At 48.1% G+C, this 18769-nt stretch overlaps 1 protein-coding gene across 2 annotated transcripts in view; it reads left to right on the top strand.

The window, feature by feature from the left end:
- CNTFR (ciliary neurotrophic factor receptor) overlaps positions 1-18769 on the top strand; it is a 452132-nt gene that overhangs the window by 399851 nt on the left and 33512 nt on the right. For both annotated transcript variants that reach the window (XM_082242163.1, XM_082242164.1), the window contains 2 exons: positions 9860-9977; positions 14617-14783. In XM_082242163.1, the coding sequence (XP_082098289.1) occupies positions 9860-9977; positions 14617-14783 (285 nt within the window). The remainder of the gene's footprint in view (positions 1-9859; positions 9978-14616; positions 14784-18769) is intronic.

Below are 18769 nucleotides of genomic sequence, written 5' to 3'. Positions count from 1 at the left end.
TGATTTGATCCCAGTCCCTCTTTTTCTTCGGACGTCCCTATTTTCATCAGAGAAATCTTGGAGGATACGGAACTATCCGACCCCCGAGCCACCTGAAGGCAGCCCATTTAGAGGGTAGTTTTTTAACATTTTATGCTTTATTATGTTTTTATATATGTTGAAAAGCCACCCAGAGTGGCTGGGGCAAGCCGGTCCGATGGGTGGGGTATATATAGTATAATTACTGTTATGGAATAGTTACAGATAGGTAGCCGTGTTGGTCTGCCATAGTCAAAATAAAAAATTCCTTCCTGTAGCACCTACAGGTGCTACAGGAAGGAATTTTTTTATTTTGTTATGGAATAGGATGTCCCTGTTTTCATCGGAGAAACGTTGGAGGTCATGATCCTCTTTGCGTTTTCCAAAGGCACTCGCTCAGCCCCTGTGAGAACAGGATCCTAGACTAGATGGAAGGGGCCCTGAGAGTCATCTAGTCCAACCCCTGCAATGCTATGTTCTTATCTTCCTTTGCTGCTGTGGCTCAGACAGCACTGTGGTCCTCAACTCCACTCCTCCTCTGATCACGTGATTCTGGGGGCGCACGGTGGGGGTGCAGGTGCCCCCTCTCGCCTTGCGCCAGCGAGCTAAACTGTGGCTTCTGGGCAGAGGCAGCACTGAGGCAGGAGGGCTGCTGGTCTCCTCCTTCACAGCAGTGCTTATTTCCTCCTGTGAAGAGAGTCAGACCCCTTGTGGAGCACTGCCACCCAGCGGTAGCATCCTCAGGAACTCAAAGCCTTCCTTGCTTTGGGGGTTTTTATTATTTTTATTTTTTGCTGTTGTTTTGCAAAAGCAAAGCAGCCTGTCTTCCTTGTGCAAGCAGATCAGAAAGGGCTGAGCTGGGGTGTGTTTGCCCAGGGGAAAGGATCCTCTCCCTCTCTTTAAATTCACAGCTGCCCTTGAGCTGATTCCCCCATCTATCCTGCAGTGGGGGGGGGTGTTTTTTGGAGGGGCTGTTGAGGAGCACCTGTAGCAGAAGAGAGGGAGGCGAGAGCATTTCTGGCCTCGCTGTTCTTGTTTTCTCTCTCTCTCTCTCTCTCTTCTGAACTTGCTGCGGGTCTGTTTGAATAATCTCTCTGTCAGACTCATTATCCTGTCTCTGGCCTTCGTCTGGTGTCTGAAGGCTGAAATAGCCATTAGCAGAGATGCTCGCCTCATACTAGAGCAGGGAGTGAAATGATTAAGGCAGGAGGAAGGATGCATCGCTCTCTCTCGCTCTCTGTCTCATAGATTTTAAGCAATGCACCACCCCCAGGTCAGGTCTCTATCTGGCAGCTCAGATTTTGAGACAAATTGCCGTGCAAATGGGTGAGGGCTTGTAAGGTGCTTCAGTGCCTGTCTCTGGGTCAAACCTATCTCCCAGTGACAAAGGAAGCTACCTTGCCAGACCACATGTCCGTCTAGCCCCTAATCACCTGCTCTGATAGCAGCAGCTCTCCAGGAGCTAAAGTAGAATACAGGGGTACCTCGGGTTAAGTACTTAATTTGTTGCGGAGGTCCGTTCTTAACCTGAAGCACCACTTTAGCCAATGGGGCCTCCCGCTGCCGCCGCACGATTTCTGTTCTCATCCTGGAGCAAAGTTCTTAACCTGAGGTACTATTTCTGGGTTAGCAGAGTCAGTAACCTGAAGCTTCTGTAACCTGAAGCATCTGTAACCTGAGGTTGTTGTTGTTTAGTCGTTTCATTGTGTCCGCCTCTTCGTGACCCCATGGACTGCCTTCAGATGTCTTCTAAAAGTTGGATAGTTGTTTATTTCTGATGGGAAGGCACAGGAGTCCAGAAATCCTGCAAATCTAGGAATTGGCTTTCTGAAATCTAGCCCCCAACCCTTTTCACCCAACGTCCCCTGAAGATGGAAGGGGTCTGGGCGTCATTATTTATCTGGCTGCCAAGAATGCAAAAAGAGATCTCCAGAGCCGGGTGGGGGAGGGAATTTTCAAGTGTTTGACTTTTGCATAACTCTTCATCAGACCTTGATTCAGGGAACAACAACATCCTTCATCTCTCCTAAGCTCTGGGACAAGCATGACAGCTCCTGAAGAAGAATAAATATGTGTGTGGTGGTTTGGGGGGGTTGTTTTCTAGAAGCCCACCTGGAGCAGACACTTTCCACCAGAGCTGGCATCCTCATAAGAAAGTGCTAATTGCCTTGTTCCTAAGCGAAGGCAGGCTTCACTCAAACCCAGTCACCTGCCAGGAACTGGACGGCTGTGCCAAAGGATCCCCGGTTCAGATTTCTGTGGAGGCAGCAGTCTCCAAACCCATCGATAGATAGCTGCTGCTTCTGCGAGTTTTATCTTGCACTTAATTCCGCTGCTCCGTCTGTCTGCTCCTCCCCAAACATAGAGGCACTTAGTCCTTGCATGCAAAATGGATTTTCTGGGAATTTGCAAGTAAATCCATTCATTAGTTTGGGGCTTTAAATTAATTAAAGGACCTGGAGTCTTTTTAAGGAATTTAACATCTGTGTCAGTCTCTGTAATAGAATAAAACAGACTCTGAGGCTTATTTGGAATTTTAAGCTGTCATGGCCAGAGGCTGCCTTCAAAGTCACAAGGTTGCCAGTTATTTTTAACTCTTCTTACCAGAAAGCTCACGCGGGGTTTTTGCAAATCGAGCTCATCGCTTATATCGATGCACTGCTCTCTGGCAAGGCCTGCTGCGGACCAGACCGCCAGGTCTCCCCGAGCCCTGCCTTGGAGTAGAGCACCCTGAGCATGTCTGGGAAGAATGGTTTGGGGTGCAGGTCTGGGGTTCTGCCAGCTTCTGAGTGCCAGCTGCTGGAAGCCACAGGGCGGGAAGAGTGGGCCTTGTGTTCGAATCCTGATTTCAGGCTTGCCTTGGGGGCCCCTGTGAGAACAGCAGGCTGGACTGGATGGCCCACTGGTCGGATCCAGCAGTTTCTCCTTACAGTCCTAAAACAGGCCCGCCGGGCATTTTGGGTCCCTGTTGCAGCTGAGTGTTCCCGAAGCACTTTTAACATCTCTGAAATTAAAAGCTGTAATTCTCGGTTTTACTGGAGCTACACTGAGTGTGAGCAAAAGGCATCTTTACAATCTTTTAAATCAAAACGACTTTTTTTTTTAAAAAAAGGATTCTGAATTCAGTGACTCATACCAAATTATTTGCTTGCGGTCCAAGGCGGTTGGGCTTCAGACTCCCAGGTTGCTGGTGGAGAGAGCTCTGCCTATGGATAAATGAGGTGCTAGATGAGAGGCAGTGTGGCATGGTGGTTAGCGTGCCAGACTAGGATCTGGGAGAACAGGCTTCAAATACTCGGCCGTGGATCTCACTGGATGGCCCTGGGCCAAGCACTGCCTCTCAGCCTATCGTACCTCACAGGGCTGTTGTGAAGGGTAAATGAGAGGAGGGGGAGAGCCAAGTATGCAGCCTCGAGCTCCTTAAAGGAAAAGGTGGGGTGTAGATGCAATAAATAAAACGGTGCCAATTCAGACTGCAGGATGCGCTCTTTGAATATCATAGAATCACAGGGGACCCCAAAGGTCCTCTAGTCCACCCCACTGCAGTGCAGGAATCTCAACTAAAGCATCCATGACTGATGAAAAAAAACAAATGAGCAGCCTCCTCGCCAGAAGACAGATAGTGTAACAGGGAGCAGGCTGTGCTGTTTTAATTTTATTTATTTTTTACTTTCAGAGATGGACATTTTAATATTTTGATTATATATTTTGTGGTTTTATATTTTGATGTAGTTGTATGAACTGCCCTCAGACCTCCATGTAGAGGGCAGTACAGTCATACCTCGGGTTACAGGTGCTTCGGGTTGCGTTTTTTCGGGTTACAGACTGCCAAAACCCAGAAGTACCGGAAGAGGTTACTTCTGGGTTTCAGCAGTCACGCATGCGCAGAAACGCTAAATTGCACTTTGCGCATGTGCAGAAGCGCCAAATCGCAACAAATCACCGCTGCGTGTTGCGGACGTGTATCCCGCATGGATCACATTCACAACCCGAGCATCCACTGTATATAAATTCAATAAATAATAATGATGACGATGTTTGAAAACAGCACTCCACACCTGTAGCCTGAAGTGGTGGGATCCATTCTGATACCTTGGGATCCATTCTAGACACCTCTTCAGCCTGTTATCAGATGAAGCCTCTTCAGGCACAGACCAGGCGACCAAAGTGAGCAAATGGGTCTTTCAAAATTTTGCCCTTTTTAGTTCAAAAAACGTTAGAACAAAGAGTTTTTCCAGGTTTAAGCACTGTGAAATCCTATCTCCTACGCGATGATTAACCTGTTGCAGGAAGATAAAAGGAAAGGACGATAAGTTCCTGATATTAGCTGGCAAATTGCATAGATGGGGGTCGTAGCTTTGACGAACGCTTTATGGAATAGTTAATGGCTTGGAAATGGAACAAGCTCCCTGCCTGAGATTCCTCTCCATGTCATTATGGATGAATAAGACAGAAAGCCCCTCTACAAATTAAAAGTAATTTGTTATTATCCAATTTGCTAACCGTTTGAGATACAGTCAGCGATAATCTTCAGCTTTGAATTTTTCTGGCAAGAATCTGTTTATATATAACCCTGAATTTAATACATAGCAGAAATTACAATATTTCACAATATAGGAAATAGGTGATATTGGTGATCTATGGGTCTAATTTAAGATGAATGCAGTTCTGACATATGATGATATTAAATCTATATTAATGCTTTCAATCCTCCCTGGTCTGAGTAGTATCAAATTAGACGGTGTCTTACAAAATTGTGAAAAGAATAATTGCATAAAAGGCTGCTAAGACAATGAGAAATTTCCGGTCGGTGGCAGCAGTGGGGCAGGGGGCTAATTTGGGAGTGCCTCTGTGGAGGAAAGAGTTAAATTGCCCCTCCACAAATGATCTTATCCCAGCCATTGTCACGGCCCACAACTGCTGCATTTTGCATTTCTAAAACAAACTTTGGAACTTCCTGTCGATTGAAAACCAGGGAGGCAGTTTCACTGTTTCCTTTTGGGCACCTGCTTAGAATAATAATAATAATAATAATAATAATAATAATAATAATAATAATAATAATAATTTATTATTTGTACCCCGCCCATCTGGCTGGGCTTCCCCAGCCACTCTGGGCGGCTTCCAACAAAGATTAAAAATACATTAAAATGTCACACATTAAAAACTTCCCTGAACAGGCCTTTAGAAGTTAAACATTCTTCATTTCTTTTTAGCTGCTGCTGCTGTTCATCCTCTTTTGACTATTTGTAAGCACCTGATTTTAACTCGTCTGTTATCCATAATTTTAAGGTTTCCGTTTTTATTTTTGTAAACTGCTCGGAGGTTTTCTTCCAAGCGAGCGGAATATAAATCTGGTTAAGTAGAGGAAAGCAGTAAGAAGAAGCAGCAATATCTGCACTCCAGATGCAAAGGTGCGCTTGAAAGGGGTTGTGAATGAGCCAAGGGGACTTGCAAGGAAACACTCCTAACAGGAATGATGCCAGCCACTCACACAGAGACAGCATCCTGCTCTTCTTTTTGCAAACCCACACTCCAGTCCTGATCTTTCCTAATTCCCCCCCACACACACACCTTACATGCAGAATTCCACAACTACTGAGCATGCTCTGTAAGGCTATATCTTTTTCTAGAGTGGTACTTCTTCATCATCATCATATCACAAGCAGGATCCGAGCACCAGAGCCTTCTGGTTGGATGGTGGCTAACAGATTGAGGTTGAATCCTGACAAGACAGAAGTACAGTGGTATCTTGGGTTAAGTACTTAATTCGTTCCGGAGGTCTGTTCTTAACCTGAAGCATCACTTTAGCTAATGGGGCCTCCCGCTGCTGCCGCACTGCCGGAGCACGATTTCTGTTCTTAACCTGAAGCACTATTTCTGGGTTACTGGAGTCTGTAACCTGAAGCATATGTAACCTGAAGCATATGTAACCTGAGGTACCACTGTACTGTTTTTGGGGGACAGGAGGCGGGCGGGTGTGGAGGACTCCCTGGTCCTGAATGGGGCAACTGTGCCCCTGAAGGACCAGGTGCGCAGCCTGGGAGTCATTTTGGACTCACAGCTGTCCATGGAGTTGCAGGTCCATTCTGTATCCAGGGCAGCTGCCTACCAGCTCCATCTGGCACACAGGATGAGACCCTCCCTGCACAGTGGCCTGTCTCACCAGAGTGGTGCATGCTCTGGTTATCTCCCACTTAGATTGCCATGCGCTCTACGTGGGGCTACCTTTGAAGGTGACCCGGAAACTACAACTAATCCAGAATGCGGCAGCTAGACTGGTGACTGGGAGCGGCTGCCGAGACCATATGACATCGGTCTTGAAAGACCTACATTGGCTCCCAGTACGTTTCCGAGCACAATTCAAAGTGTTGGTGCTGACCTTTAAAGCCCTAAACGGCCTCAAAGGCCCAGTATACCTGACGGAGCGTCTTCACCCCCATTGTTCAGCCTGGACACTGAAGTCCAGTGCCAGCAGACTTCGATAGCCCTTTCCTCCTCCGTGAATTTGCCCAGTCCTCTTTTAAAGCCATCCAAGTTGGTGGCCATCCCTGCTTCCAGTGGCAGTGAGTTCCAAAGTTTTAACTATGCACTGCGTGAAGAAGGCCTTCCCTTTAGAGCAGAGCTGTTGCCAGCTAAACAAGAGATATCATAGCCACAGGCTTTTAAAAAATCTATACATATAAATAATAAAAAGTTGGAATGTTTGTCTGAAGGAGGAGAGAGGCTGGCGGAAGGGAGCTGAGATTTGAGGCACCCTTTTTACCTCTTGCCTGGGAATGTGATCTGGGACAGGCAGTGCTTGGGCTGTTAGATATCTGTGGTCCTCAGTGGAAGGGCCTGAGATGCTTCTTGCACCAAGATGAAAGCTGTACTTGTGTGGGATTTTGTCCTGCGACAAGCCCTGCAGGGGGCTAATGTGGAGGCTTGATATATGCTTGTAATTACTGGAGGTTCTTTAGCACCCCGTGTTCTACAGGACGGCAATAGATGAGTCCCTCGTGACCTTAAATTCAGTAAATTTGTGCCGTTACGGAGAAGGGGGACAGAGAGAACCATTCTCTTCCATTTCCTAATGCTGGATCTCACAGGTTAGCCAGTGAAGTGGAGGGGCTGTCGATTCAGGGCAGACAAGCTTCTTCCCAGGACCCGTCTCTGACTCGTGGAGTTGGCTGCTACGAAACGGTTGCAAAGGTTGCAGAGCAAAAAGTGCAGGCAATCTTGAAGCAATCGCTTTGCAAGACATGAGCCGGCGCCTGCTTTTCAAGTTCTCGGTCAATGAGTGAAGTCTGAGTGTCATCAATGAGTGTAAAAAAAAATGGTAAAAGACCCCTGGATGGTTAAGTCCACTCTGGGGTTGTGGAGATCATCTCACTTTCAGGCCGAGGAAGCCGGCGTTTGTCCACAGACAGCTTTCCAGGTCATGTGGCCAGCAGAACCAAACTGCTTCTGGTGCAACCTGACACCATGATAGAAACCAGAGTGCATGGAAACACCGTTTACCTTCCCACCACAGTGGTACCTATTTATCTACTCGCACTGGTGTGCTTTTCAACTGCTGGGTTGGCAGAAGCTGGGACAGAGCAACGGGAGCTCACTCCATCATGGGGATTCGAACCACCGACCTTCCGATCGGCAAGCCCAAGAGGCTCAGCGGTTTAGACCACAGCGCCACCCGTGTCCCAATGAGTGTGGTGCTGACCAACTGAGCCTTCTGATGGAGGCTTAGCTTGGTGAGAATCGAGTGTATGCTTCCAGAGTTAACACCAAATGCATCACTTCTGACAAAAGAGCCAACATAGCTGCTAGAGGGGTGTGAAAAATTGTGTCCCTGACTTTTTAGACTCATCTACCCATATACGTGGGTGGCGCTGTGGTCTAAACCACAGAGCCTAGGAATTGCCAATCAGAAAGTCGGCGGTTCAAATCCCCACGACGGGGTGAGCTCCCATTGCTCGGTCCCTGCTCCTGCCAACCTAGCAGTTCGAAAGCACCTCAAAGTGCAAGTAGATAAATAAGTACCGCTCCGGCGGGAAGGCAAACAGCGTTTCCATGCACTGCTCTGGTTTGCCAGAAGCAGCTGAGTCATGCTGGCCAAATGACCCGGAAAAACTGTCTGCGGACAAACACCGGCTCCCTCAGCGCTCAGAGTCATCCACAACTGGACTTAGCTGTCAGGGGTCCTTTACCTTTTTTACCCATATACTATCTGAAACCATGGGATGCATTGGTTGCCAAATGTGAAGTTTTTTCCTGCTTTCCTACTGGATTCACACTGCATTCACACACTAATGCAGCCGGGGTTGTGGGGTGTTAAGCTGATAGTAGCAGCAACGTGGAGAGGAGGAAGGATGGCTAAATATAACACTGGGGACTTATATTGATATCACATCCTTTTTTGCTCAACAATCAAAGGAAAAGAACAGTGGAGAACGTTGGCTGTTGACCTGCGCTTATCACTTTGCTGTAGCTATTATGAGGTACACTGGTGCCCCGCAAGACGAATGCCTCGCAAGACGAAAAACTCGCTAGACAAAAGGGTTTTGCGTTTTTTGAGTCGTTCTGCAAGACGAATTTCCCTATGGGCTTGCTTCGCAAGACGAAACTTCTTGCGAGTTCTTGCGAGTTTGTTTCCTTTTTCTTAAAGCCGCTAAGCCGTTAATAGCCGCTAAGCCGTTAAGCCGCTAATAGCCGTGCTTTGCAAGACGAAAAAACCGCAAGACGAAGAGACTCGTGGAACGGATTAATTTCGTCTTGTGAGGCACCACTGTATACATAATAAATAGCCGCAGCAAATGCTCTTAGGATTCATTGGCTTGCCTTATAATGCTTTAATCTTGATTTTATCCAAGCACGGGCATCTGAATCCTGGTTGATTTAAAGTAGCGGTTCCCAAACTTTGGGAGGGCCGCCCTTTGGTTCCATAAACCCGTCCCCAGGGCCTCCTACATCACCCTCTAAAAAGCGTCATTCAGAATAGAAGTTTGCATGGCCCACTGGGAAGGTAATAACACAATCAAATTCAGAACGGTAACAATGGATTGCACATTTATTCAATATCCAATTAAAACCTGTTGGCTTAATTAATTCAAGAAAATTGGTGGACTTGACCTAGTGGTGATACCAGCTTCTTGAAGTCTGGTAGTCATTTGCACTTCCAGAGCCCCCGCCCAAGCCCTCCCCCCTTAGGGCTCCTCCAAGCTTCCTTTGTGCCCCACTTTCCAGGCACAGGTCTGTGCTATAAAATAGCTCAGTGTCTGTTTGTTTGCATGTTTCCCAGAAAAACCCATGTTTTACTTCTAAATCGGAGCAAATGGCGATCCTCCGAAAGACTGATTGCTGCTTGCTCCGATTTGGATGCAGAACTTCAAAGTTCTCTGCAATTCCAGGTTTGGTTGTGCCAGCCTGAGAGCAGCCATCCACAGACCTATAACAAAAGGACTGGTTCACAGCTAATGGCACCTGAAGGGCTGAGGGTTGCCATTGGGACAAACCAGGCCTCTTGGGCATTGAACAACTGCAGGCAGGAAGTTTCTACAAAAGCGAGGAAAGATTAAGCTTTTTCTGGTGTGGAAATATAATCATTGGGGAGTTTCGCCTGTTGCCATCTGTTAGACATGTTCTTTTCATGTGACACCAAGCATGTTCAAATTCTGTGCACCTTTGTTCCTTCTTTTGCAAGTGGACTAGAGGACTTGCCGCACGTTTACCATGCATTGGGTTCGAGTTCTTTCCAGGGTTAAATCTGGATTGCTTGGCCCTTCTTCGTTCTGCATCCAGAGCAGCGTTCGATCGCAGCAGAGAGAGCCTGGCTTGACCACCCCTTTCTCTTTCCCAACAGCGCCGCCCAAGGAGCCCGCATTGATGTGCCGGTCGAACAATTACCCCAGCGGCTTCTACTGCAGTTGGCACATGCCCATCCCGACGTACATTCCAGACACCTTCAACATCACCGTAATGTGAGTAGGGCCTCGAGGGAAGGCATTCCTTTGCGGGGCAGGGGGGAGACCCTTCCCAGAACAAAAACACAGGACTGAGCGCATGCGACCTTGACTGGCCTGGCTGCTTTCATGAACATCAGCTTTAAGGCAGACACCGGAGATCGTTCCACAGGCATTTGTGCCCCTTTCCCAGCTGCTTTTACTGGAATTTTATCTAGCTTTTGACCCTCTAGGCCAGCAGTTCTCAATCTGTGGGTCCCAAGATGTTGTTGGACTACAACTCCCATCACCCCTAGCTAGCAAGGCCAGAGCTCAGGGATGATGGGAGTTGTAGTCCAACAACATCTGGGGACCCACAGGTTGAGAAGCACTGCTCTAAACAGAGTGTTTAGGGCAGGGACAGACTCTAGGAGTTGGAAGGGACAACAGGGGTCCCCCAGTCCAGCCCCCTGCAATGCAGGAATCTTTTGCCCATTGTGAAGCTCAAACCCACAACCCCGAGATTAAGAGTCTCATGCTCTTATCGACTGAACTATCCCAGCAGTTAATCCAAGGGGGAACCTGTGGCGTTCCAGACATTAAATACATCAGAAGGGCCTGGTGGATGAGGTCAATGGCCCATCTGGTCTGGTCTCCTGTTCTCGCAGTGGCCAAACAGATGCTCGTGAGAAACCTGCAAACAGGATTTGGGCACAAGAGCCCTAGCCCAGTATGTTTCCGAGCACAATTCAAAGTGTTGGTGCTGACCTTTAAAGCCCTAAATGGCCTTGGCCCAGTAGACCTGAAGGAGCATCTCCACTGGACACTGAGGTCCAGTGCCGACGGCCTTCTGGTGGTTCCCTCGCTGCGGGAAGCCAAGTTACAGGGAACCAGGCAGAGGGCCTTCTCGGTAGTGGCACCCATCCTGTGGAACACCCTCCCACCAGATGTCAAAGAGATAAACAACTACCTCCCATTTAGAAGACCTCTGGAGGCAGCCCTGTTCAGGGAAGTTTTTAATGTGTGGCATTTTAATGTACTTTTAATCTTTGTTGGAAGCCGCCCAGAGTGGCTGGGGAAACCCTGTAACCTTACTTCTCGTAGGGAGGGAAGCGCCAGAAGGCCCTTGGAGCTGGACCTCAGTGTCCGGGCAGAATGATGGGGGTGGAGACGCTCCTTCAGGTATACTGGGCCTTTGAGGCCGTTTAGGGCTTTAAAGGTCAGCACCAACACTTTGAATTGTGCTCGGAAACGTACTGGGAGCCAATGTAGGTCTTTCAAGACCGGTGTTATGTGGTCTCGGCGGCTGCTCTCAGTCACCAGTCTAGCTGCCGCATTCTGGATTAGTTGTAGCTACAGACACCAGGTATCAAGCCTGGGACCTTCTGCATGCGAACTCTGGGAATTCACTTCCAGGAGGTGTTGTCGATGCCCAGCTAGATAGAACAATGGTCCGACACCCCGTAAACAGCTTCCTGCAGAGCACAAACACAAGCCCTCAATTATATAAAAATGATAAGGAGAAAGCACAATTGGCGAAGATCCAGGCAAAACACACCTGGGTATACAGACCCCATTAAAACAATACATAAGCGTACCACGGTCCGAAAGTATGGGAGAAATATACAGCAATGTATATATAAATAACCGATCAATATTAGATGAGAGTCCAGATAGTGTCTTGCTTCTAAACCACTTTATCAAAACATGTTTGCTGCAAAATGCCTTTGTAACCGCATATATTACTTCACCAGTCCTATGCTCTTGGAGGCATAAATCTTCCTTAATCGTGCTGTGGGGACCAATTCTCAAAGATAACATGGGGAAGAGAAAGCAATGTGCTCTGTCACTGAGCTTCAGCCCACCCCAGAGTGGGGCAGGACTCCTGATACTTGGCGAATTTTGTAGAAGGGGAGAAATTGGGTAGGCACAGCTCATTGTGGCCTTTTTGGGGAGGGGGGAATCAATGTCTCCCCGCTAGCCGTAATGCCCCCTCCTGCAGTGTGCTGGAAGGCGCAGGAAGTGAGTTGAGGATCCTGATCTTTGATGGTCAACCAGGGTAGATTTACTTCCTCTGAATTAATTCAGCACACCCTCGCAACAGTGAGTGCCGCAAGTTACCATCATGTGAAGAAATATTCCCTTTTGACAATTTTAGAGGTGCGCTATCCTCAAGTAATTTAGCCAGCTTCATCAAAATTATTTGCTTCCTTCCAGATCCTCCTGTTACTTGGCCTGAACTGGAACTTCCAGCTACGGCTTGGGATTTCACTTTAGGTGAAATCTGGTGGCAAGTGCTGATGCGGAGATTTCCTCCCACATGTCAGGATCTTGTCTGTGTCCACCGTTATTTGTGCTGAACAACACCCACCGACTTGCTCTCCTTGTGAAGGGCTAAAAAAAAAAAAAGGTCTGATTATGAGGCGGGTGAAAACATAAATTCTATTTCCAGGACAACAGCCCGAAGCCTGTTTCCTTGATAAACAAGGACTATGGTGCCTGTTCTTGTGAGAGTTGACAGGGTCAACATGATGTATGTACTCAAGGTTGGAGAGAACATGATGCTTTCATCTGAACTTTCCCCTTCTCTTCCCACCTCAATCTTTGCACCCCGCAATCCAAAATATCCCTGATATTTTGCTGCAACCCTAAGTTTGAGCCGGGCTTTCCTCCATCTCTTGAATAATGGAGAATGTCTCTGAGCATGTGCAGAATTTTGGATTTGGATTTGATATCATGCTTTATCACTCCCCTTCAGGAGTCTCAAAGCGGCTAACATTCTCCTTTCCCTTCCTCCCCCACAACAAACACTCTGTGAGGTGAGTGGGGCTGAGAGACTTCAAAGAAGTGTGACTGGCCCAAGGTCACCCAGCAGCTGCATGTGGAGGAGCGGAGACACGAACCCGGTTTCCCAGATTACGAGACTACCGCTCTTAACCACTACACCACACTGGCTCACTTTTTACTCCTTCTTTTGAGTAGCTACTGCCCTGTGTGATAGTACAGGGAAGGTGTGAAATCCCAGACTTGAAATTCAGCCCTGAATATGGGCCCTCATGTGAAACCCCAATCTGGCCATTTTCCACAAATATACGAAGTTGGCATTTATAGCTGTTCATCTCAGTCTTCTCACCTGCGGACTCGCCTTCATTGGGTGTTTTTAGGCAGAGGTTGGAGGTTCAACGGTCCAGGATTCTTTACCTGGGATTCCTACATTGCAGGGGGTGGACTAGAGGACCCTTTAAGACCCCTTCCAACTCTACCATTCCATGATGCTGTGATTGGCGGCTGCTCTCTGAGGCCTCGGTTCTCCCTTTGGCCAACACCTCTTGCTGCCCCTTTTCTGCATTTCAAGCAAACAGAGGCATTTCTGCCTAAGACTCCTTAGGAATTACTACAAGTGGGATCTAGGTGAAACAAGCTGTGTTTACTTCCCCTTGAAATGGAGCAGGATGTCAGTGAAGTCATGGCTAACCTTTCACAGTGATTTAAATGGGATATAATCTGGATTCAGAAGTAACATCTTTCCGCAGGGCCTGCAAGACAGAGCTGTTCCGCCTGGCATTTGGTTTGGACTCAGTCTGACCCTTATGTTTCTCTCCCCTTATGGTTTTGACTTTTAAAATGAGGCTGCATTTTAAATTGTATTTTAACCCATATTTTAAATTGTGTTTTTCTTAACCCCATTATGTTTTTATTGTAACTTTACTGGTGTTAGCCGCCCTGAGCCCGGCTCTAGCAGAGGAGGGCAGGGTATAAATAAATTAAAAAATATATTATTATTATTAACAAAGAAGGGTGTATCTACCCATGTATGCAGCAAAGAGTTTCCTAACTAGTGGAGGGTAAAGTGGTATTTCATTATATCAATGTGGTTCTGAACTGTGATAATTTGGGGAAAGTAGGGGTAAGGGAGGGACGCCGGTGGTGCTGTGGGTTAAACCACAGAGCCTAGGACTTGCCAATCAGAAGGTCGGTGGTTCAAATCCCCGCGACGGGGTGAGCTCCCGTTGTTCTGTCCCTGCTCCTGCCAACCTAGCAGTTCGAAAGCAAGTCAAGTGCAAGTAGATAAATAGGTATCGCTCCGGCGTGAAGGTAAACGGCATTTCCGTGTGCTGCTCTGCTTTGCCAGAAGCGGCTTAGTCATGCTGGCCACATGACCTGGAAGCTTTCTGCGGACAAACGCTGGCTCCCTCGGTCTATAGAACAAGTTGAGCGCCGCAACCCCAGAGTCATCTGCGACTGGACCTAATGGTCAGGGGTACCTTTACCTTTAGGACATGGGTAGCGCTGTGGGTTAAACCACAGAGCCTAGGGCTTGCTGATCAGAAGGTCGGCGGTTCGAATCCCCTCAACGGGGTGAGCTCCTGTTGCTCGGTCCCTGCTCCTGCCAGCCTAGCAGTTCAAAAGCACGTCAAAGTGCAAGTAGATAAATAGGTACCGCTCCGGCGGGAAGGTAAACGGCGTTTCCATGCACTGCTCTGGTTCGCCAGAAGCAGCTTAGTCCTGCTGGCCACATGACCCAGAAGCTGTCTGCGGACAAACACCGGCTCCCTCGGCCAGTAAAGCAAGACGAGCGCCGCAACCCCAGAGTTGGCCACGACTGGACCTAATGGTCAGGGGTCCCTTTACCTTTCCTCCCTGCGTCATCTCAGCCTCGACTCTTCTCTTTCTCCAGGCACGACTCCAAGGAGATTGTGTGTGACATGGACGTGTCCCTCAAAAACAGGTGCTACATCCGGTACCTTCACCTTTTCTCCAGCAAGAAGTACAAGGTGACTTTGACGGTGACAAATGCTCTGGGCAGCAGCTCCACCTCCATCTCTTTCGACGAGTTCGCGATAGGTAAATATGGTGGCTGGTCCCGGCTTCTGCCTTGGGAGAGGCGTCACACTTTTGTGTTTGCAAAATGCTTTGCAATCTGTTGTTGTTAATATTTACTTGTTTGTCTGCCGCCCATCTAAGCGGGTTGCCTCACCCACTCTTGGGCAACTTCCAACAAATTAGTAATTTCATTTTATCTTTTTATGCTTCGAAATATATATTGTGCACACCTACTACACACAAATGTATGTTGCTTGATACAGTATTGATCGGAATGCGGAACAAAAATATATTGTACATTGCACCGAATATATACATATTATGAGGTGCAGCTTAAATCACTTGGTGAATGGAAAACGAGGGAATATTGCCTTTCATCCAAAGATCACAAGGTGTTTTACAAGTCTGAACTGGATTCAAAGAATCATTGAATTCTAGAGTTGGAAGGGACATCTGGGCTGCATCGATAGTATAGCATCTAGATCAAGGGAAGTAATAGTGCCACTGTATTCTGCTCTGGTCAGACCTCACCTGGAGTACTGTGTCCAGTTCTGGGCACCACAGTTCAAGAAGGACACTGACAAACTGGAACGTGTCCAGAGGAGGGCAACCAAAATGGTCAAAGGCCTGGAAATGATGCCTTATGAGGAACAGATAAGGGAGCTGGGCATGTTTAGCCTGGAGAAGAAGAGGTTAAGGGGTGATATGATAAAGGTAAAGGTAAAGGTACCCCTGCCCGAGCGGGCCAGTCTTGACAGACTCTGGGGTTTGTGCGCCCATCTCACATCTATAGGCCGGGGGCCAGCGCTGTCCGGAGACACTTCCGGGTCACGTGGCCAGCGCGACAAAGCTGCATCTGGCGAGCCAGCGCAGCACACGGAACGCCGTTTACCTTCCCGCTGGTAAGCGGTACCTATTTATCTACTTGCACCCGAGGGTGCTTTCGAACTGCTAGGTTGGCAGGCGCTGGGACCGAGCAATGGGAGCTCACCCCGTCATGGGGATTCGAACCGCCGACCATGCGATCGGCAAGTACTAGGCGCTGAGGCTTTTACCCACAGCGCCACCCGCGTCCCTGGGATATGATAGCCATGTTCAAATATATAAAAGGATGTCATATAGAGGAGGGAGAAGGGTTGTTTTCTGCTGCTCCAGAGAAGCGGACATGGAGCAATGGATCCAAACTACAAGAAAGAAGATTCCACCTAAACATTAGGAAGAACTTCCTGACAGTAAGAGCTGTTCGGCAGTGGAATTTGCTGCCAAGGAGTGTGGTGGAGTCTCCTACTTTGGAGGTCTTTAAGCAGAGGCTTGACAACCATATGTCAGGAGTGCTCTGATGGTGTTTCCTGCTTGGCAGGGGGTTGGACTCGATGGCCCTTGTGGTCTCTTCCAACTCTAGGATTCTATGATTCTATCCCAGTGGTCATCTAGCCCAACCCCCGCAATACAGGAATCTCAGCGAAATAATCCCTGACAGATGACCACCCGACCTGTTTTTGTAAACCTCCAAGGAAGATTCCTTCTTACAACAGCCACTCTTGGAGGTGGGTTCCTAGTATCCCTCCCTCTGCCCATTCTACAGAAAGTACATTTTGCAAGGCCACATTTCAGGGCAGAAACAAGGCTTGAACCTCCCCCTGTAAGCAAATAATAATAATAATAATAATAATAATAATAATAATAATAATAATAATAATAATAATTTATTATTTATACCCCATCCATCTGGCTGGGTTTCCTCAGCCACTCTGGATGGTTTCCAACAGAACACTAAAATACAATAACCTATTAAACATTAAAAGCTTCCCTGAACAGGGCTGCCCTCAGATGTCTTCTAAAAGTCTGGTAGTTGTTGTTCTCTTTGACATGTGATGGGAGGGTGTTCCACAGGGCAGGCGCCACCACCGAGAAGGCCCTCTGCCTGGTTTCCTGTAACTTGGCTTTTCGCAGTAAGGGAACCTCCAGAAGGCCCTCGGCGCTGGACCTCAGTGTCCAGGTAGAATGATGGGGGTGGAGATGCTCCTTCAGATATATTGGACCGAGGCCATTTAGGGCTTTAAAAGTCAGCACCAACACTTTGAATTGTGCTCAGAAACGTGCTGGGAGCCAATGTAGGTCTTTCAGGACAGGTGTTATATGGTCTCGGCGGCCGCTCCCAGTCCCCAGTCTAGCTGCCGCATTCTGGATTAGTTGTAGTTTCCGGGTCACCTTCAAAGGCAGCCCCACGTAGAGCGCATTGCAGTAGTCCAAGTGGGAGATAACCAGAGCATGCACCACTCTGGCGAGACAGTCCACGGGCAGGTAGGGTCTCAGCCTGCGTACCAGATGGAGCTGATAAACAGCTGTCCTGGACACAGAATGGACCTGCACCTCCATGGACAGCTGTGAGTCCAGAATGACTCCCAGGCTGCGCACCTGGTCCTTCAGGGGCACAGTTACCCCATTCAGGACCAGGGAGTCCCCCACACCCACCCGCCCCCGTCCCCCCAAAACAGTACTTCTGTCTTGTCAGGATTCAACCTCAATCTGTTAGCCGGCATCCATATAGATTGTGGAATAAATAGATTGTGGCAACTTGTCTTGGTGGGAACTGCGTCTTCCCAGGCTTTCCTTTGCTGGACCACCCAATACGAGGGATGGGGTGGGGAGGATTCTCCAAACGTAAAGGTCCCCAGGAGATGATCCGGCCTCCTCTGACTTGGAGAAGGCTTCCTGCTTGGAATATCTGGCAGAACATTTCCTTCCCCGCCAGTAAGATGGAGGAAGAGCACTCAATCGCCTGGAAAATGAGAGATGTGTTCCTTTGATCTCTGTTGCAGCTGCACACCAACAGGAATGAGCTGCTCGCTGTGCGGAGTCGCGGCACATTTCCATTTTAAATGGCGGCAGAAATATGCGCTGTTTCTCCGACGTGTCCAGCCTTCCGCTCCACTCTCCGTCCCGCCAGAATTGCTTGCTTAATGATGCCTTCTGAGGAAACAGAGACCCACGATGGGCTCTTTGCCAGGATGGCAGAAAGGGACCCGGCGAGCTCAGCCTTGCTCTTTGCTCAGAGGAAACGGAGGGCAGGCAAAGAATGAAGGCTTTTCCAAGCATCTGAGCAAGCGATCAGAACGGAACGAGGTCCCGGATTCGGAAGGAGAGAATTAAGAAAAGCACCAGCGTGGCAAACCTCAGGATCCTGCTTGCCACCGCCTTTTGGGTGACGTTGAGCATCACAGCATAGTGAAATGTGCAAAAGCAGTGCAGGCTCTCATCAACCAGGGTCTAAGAGTATCAGGGAATGCAGGGATTAACAAGGACAGCTGCTGCGTCACATGCAGTTTGAAAGCTATTTGGTGCGAGTTGTGCAAGAAAAGATTCAGAAGCTATGCAATGGCAGGGTTTTCCAAGAGGGTGTTTTGATTTGATTTATTATCTTTCTAAGCTGCTTTTCATTCAAGTGAATCCCAAAGCGGCTTGCAAGCGATAAATGACAATAACACGGTAGAGCGTCATGAAACATCGCGAACACTGCAAGAGTCATATCGAATAATCAACAAATCATTAGTGAAACAGTTGCAATCTATAAAACACGATTAACAAAGCAACAGCTAAAAAACTAAGCTGCACGTCACAATTAAAGTAAAAGCCATGCTATTCAATTAACAAAGCAGTGCAGCATTTATAACCTATAAAACAATATTAACCACGTTAACAAAATAGCAGCTGAAAAATAAACTTAAGCAGAGTTAAGTTCATGCACACACACCCCATGACTCGAAATCCTCCGCTCTATTCAGTGCATTAAAATGCACATTCCTCCAAAGTCTGTGACAGCAACTCCCTTCCGAAGGCTCCTTGGGCTGGAGGTGGGGCAGCACAGGTGAGACCACCCCCCACCCCACCCCCTGATGGCAAATGGAGTCTCTCCCCCCTCACAGTTCAGCTCTGTCAGATGGCAACAGTGGTTGCTCGTGAGTAACCAGTCAGGATTCCACCTTTTACAGGTTTTATTTTGGTGT

Source organism: Podarcis vaucheri (assembly GCF_965113315.1).
Source record: "Podarcis vaucheri genome assembly, chromosome: 11".
NCBI classification, from domain to species: Eukaryota; Metazoa; Chordata; class Lepidosauria; order Squamata; family Lacertidae; genus Podarcis; species Podarcis vaucheri.
Note: the sequence above shows the minus strand (reverse complement) of the source record. Positions and strands in the feature narration are given on the sequence as shown.